The 2,965-nt window shown below is 44.2% G+C and overlaps 1 protein-coding gene across 1 annotated transcript in view; it reads left to right on the top strand.

Annotated features, from left to right (window-relative positions):
* The window catches only part of CA7 (carbonic anhydrase 7), a 10,078-nt gene extending 7,538 nt beyond the window's left edge, over positions 1-2,540 (top strand). Inside the window, exons 4-7 of the mRNA XM_027908607.1 lie at positions 267-362; positions 601-663; positions 950-1,105; positions 1,362-2,540. Coding sequence (XP_027764408.1) covers positions 267-362; positions 601-663; positions 950-1,105; positions 1,362-1,484 — 438 coding nt within the window. The 3' untranslated portion in view covers positions 1,485-2,540. The remainder of the gene's footprint in view (positions 1-266; positions 363-600; positions 664-949; positions 1,106-1,361) is intronic.
* Positions 2,541-2,965: the final 425 nt, after the last annotated feature.

Raw genomic sequence — 2,965 nt, 5'->3', positions numbered from 1 at the left:
AAATTCTCCCCCAAGCCACCCCTATGGCTCCCCCACCACCAAACCTGGCCATGTCACCCCAGTATGGGCTGATATTTAGAAAACTTGTTTAGTCCTGTCCACACATTTAAGGGACCAGCCCAGAGGCTGAACTTGTTCGTGTTTCCAGCAATGCCTTTTGCACACAATTGTTGTGTTGTGAACAGCTGTTGGTGCTGTTAACACGGGGGAAACCACGTTCGCAGCTTCTACCACTAATCATTTCTATTTGTTATTTTTCTTTACAGCTCCACTTAGTTCATTGGAATGGCAGAAAATATGCAACATTTGGAGAAGCAGCAGCAGCTCCAGATGGCCTGGCAGTAGTTGGTGTTTTCTTGGAGGTAAGGATGGCAAAAATAGCATATTTACACGATGAAAAGCATCATGCTGTCAAGTGTTTGAGGAGCACGCCACATATTTAAGAGGTGCTTAAGGAAAACACATGACTTATTGGAAGCAGGAGCTCATTGCAAATTGCTGTTGAACTTCAGTGGGAATGTTGAGATTCAGATAAGAAAACACCTATTCAAAGCACAGTTGAAATTCTTCTTATTTAACCTGTCTATTCTGTTATTTTAGATTGGGAAAGAACATGCTGGTATGAACAGACTCACTGATGCTTTGTACATGGTAAAATTTAAAGTAAGTCTTCAGCTCTTTAAATTTATTTCTGGGGTATCCTTTAGAAAGCACTATTTGAGACAAGGCCTCACAGTCCAGCAATCCAGCAGCAGAAATCACACTTGCCATGCTGCTTCTGTCTAACAGCTGTTATAAAGCAGCCAAACCTTTACAGAGCTTTCCCCTAGTTTTTAATATTACTTTAGCGTTATTTTTCTCTTTCAAAAAAAGTTATTTAACCTGCACTTAAAAGTACAAAGATAAATTTCAAGTCTTTTTTTTTTTTTTTTTTTTTTTTTCCCCCCAGGGAACAAAAGCTCAGTTTGGAAACTTCAACCCTAAATGTCTCCTGCCCTTGAGTCTTGATTATTGGACATATCTTGGCTCTCTGACAACACCACCCCTTAATGAGAGTGTAACATGGATAGTGCTGAAAGAACCCATCAGAATTTCTGAGAAACAGGTAAACTGTTGATATTCTCTCTGTTCTTGAAGGATTCAGTGCTGGATCAGCAGGCAGTGACTGTTTTGATTTGAAATGGGGCTGAGCTAAAACACTGAATATTCAGCCTGTTCAATAATCAGGGCTTCTGTTATTTGCTGTCAATACTCTCTATTAACTGATTAAAATACAATGAACACTTTCCTTTGGTCCCTTTAAAAACCAGTTACCATTGATTGCCCCCTTAAGCAGTGAATTATTTCCCCTGAATTTGCAGCTGGAGAAGTTCCGGATGCTCCTCTTCACCAGCGAGGAGGACCAGAGGGTCCAAATGGCCAATAATTTCCGCCCCCCTCAGCCTCTCAAGGGCAGAGTTGTTCGAGCTTCCTTCAAGGCCTGAACAAAACTCAGAATGGCCCCGGGATATCCAAGAGCTTCCACATCTGACGTACTCTAAACAGAAACTCTGGTCCCCAGACCGCTCATGGAACACACAGGACAAGCATTTCCATGCACACTCTGCTGGCAGGGGAACAATCTGCTGGTTTTCTGCTTTATTTGGAGTGCTCGTTCTTCTGAGAAATGGGATCTTTGTAACAAGCACTATTTAGTACAAAGGATAGCTGAGTAAACTAGAGTGTTGTCCAAGAGCTGAAACTCTAAAAAAAATGAAAATGCAATTAAAATCCAACTTGATGTAAAATGGGAAATTACGTAGTGATCTACTATGGTCACAATAATGGTCTCATTCAATACATGAGGAAACAGTAATGAAGAATTTGGGGTAAATTTGACTTAAATTTTCCTTACCAATCTGTTGTAAGCATTTGCTGAGCTCTGATTTAAACATTGCTTGCACTGTACTCTTGCTGTCTGCTGACAGAGTGCACAAGTAGCACTAGAGGAAAGTTCTTGCCTCGGGTAGGCACTGGTATGAAAACTAGATCTATACGTTAAACTTACTGCTCTAAGATCCTATTTTATAACTCACAGTACCAGTGTAAATGCTGTGCTTGAAAGCAGGCCATTTTATTGCAGTGTTTAGCCCACAGATCACACAGGGCTGTGCTGCCCTGCTCAGGTGGGGGAAGGGGACATCTCCAGCAGTCCAGGTGTGTGCTCTGTGGTCCTAAACGGCTCCAATTCTACCTCAGTTCAGTGCTGTGCTCTGCAGTGTGACCTCCTTTGTTGTCTGCCCTACAGAAAAGGGGTTTTGTTTACTTTAGGGACCCAGTGGGTAGGTCTGGACTGCACTGAGTGTGCACTGCTGCACAAATCCCTTCCCTCTGGCTGGCAGGGATCTCCCTGCACGCCCTCCTGAGTCCTTTTACCTCTCCAAAAGCAGGTTGCTTTAGAAAAGCCATGTGTTGGTATCACTGCTCTGCAGCTCAGTGACACATCCAGGCTCTGGCACTAAATAATACTGGGATGTGACCTGTGATTACCCACAGTCTGCCTTCAGAGGGCCTGTTTGGTGTGTGCAGATGAGACAGGGAGTGATGTTATCACTTTCCTCAGCTCAGGAGGAGCAGTCAAAGATGTGCGAGGCAAAGGACAGCCGGGAGGAGGGAGAGCAGCAGCTCCTCCGGGCTGTTCCTGTCTCAGAGAGGGCCAAAGGCACTGGGTGTGGGACAGTGCAAGGAATGAAGGATGCAGTTCTGGCCTCCAGCTCTGGCTGTCCTGGGACACCCACTGGAACTTGGTGTTCCTCAGCTTCCTCTTCCACAAAAAGAGGCTGGCACTGACCTACCTCACAGGGGTGTTGTGAGGACTAATTCTGCATTGTTTTTCAGGAAATCCTTACAAGCTGCAGCGGTTTCAGCTGTCGTGAATGTACCTTTGCTAGTAATGCAAACTGGTGTTGCAGGAAATCTATTTATT

Source organism: Empidonax traillii, unplaced genomic scaffold (genome assembly GCF_003031625.1).
Source record: "Empidonax traillii isolate 1590-97213 ecotype Southwest subspecies unplaced genomic scaffold, ASM303162v1 scaffold1769:size116338, whole genome shotgun sequence".
In the NCBI taxonomy this organism is placed as follows: domain Eukaryota; kingdom Metazoa; phylum Chordata; class Aves; order Passeriformes; family Tyrannidae; genus Empidonax; species Empidonax traillii.
This window is presented reverse-complemented; position numbering and strand designations above follow the sequence as displayed.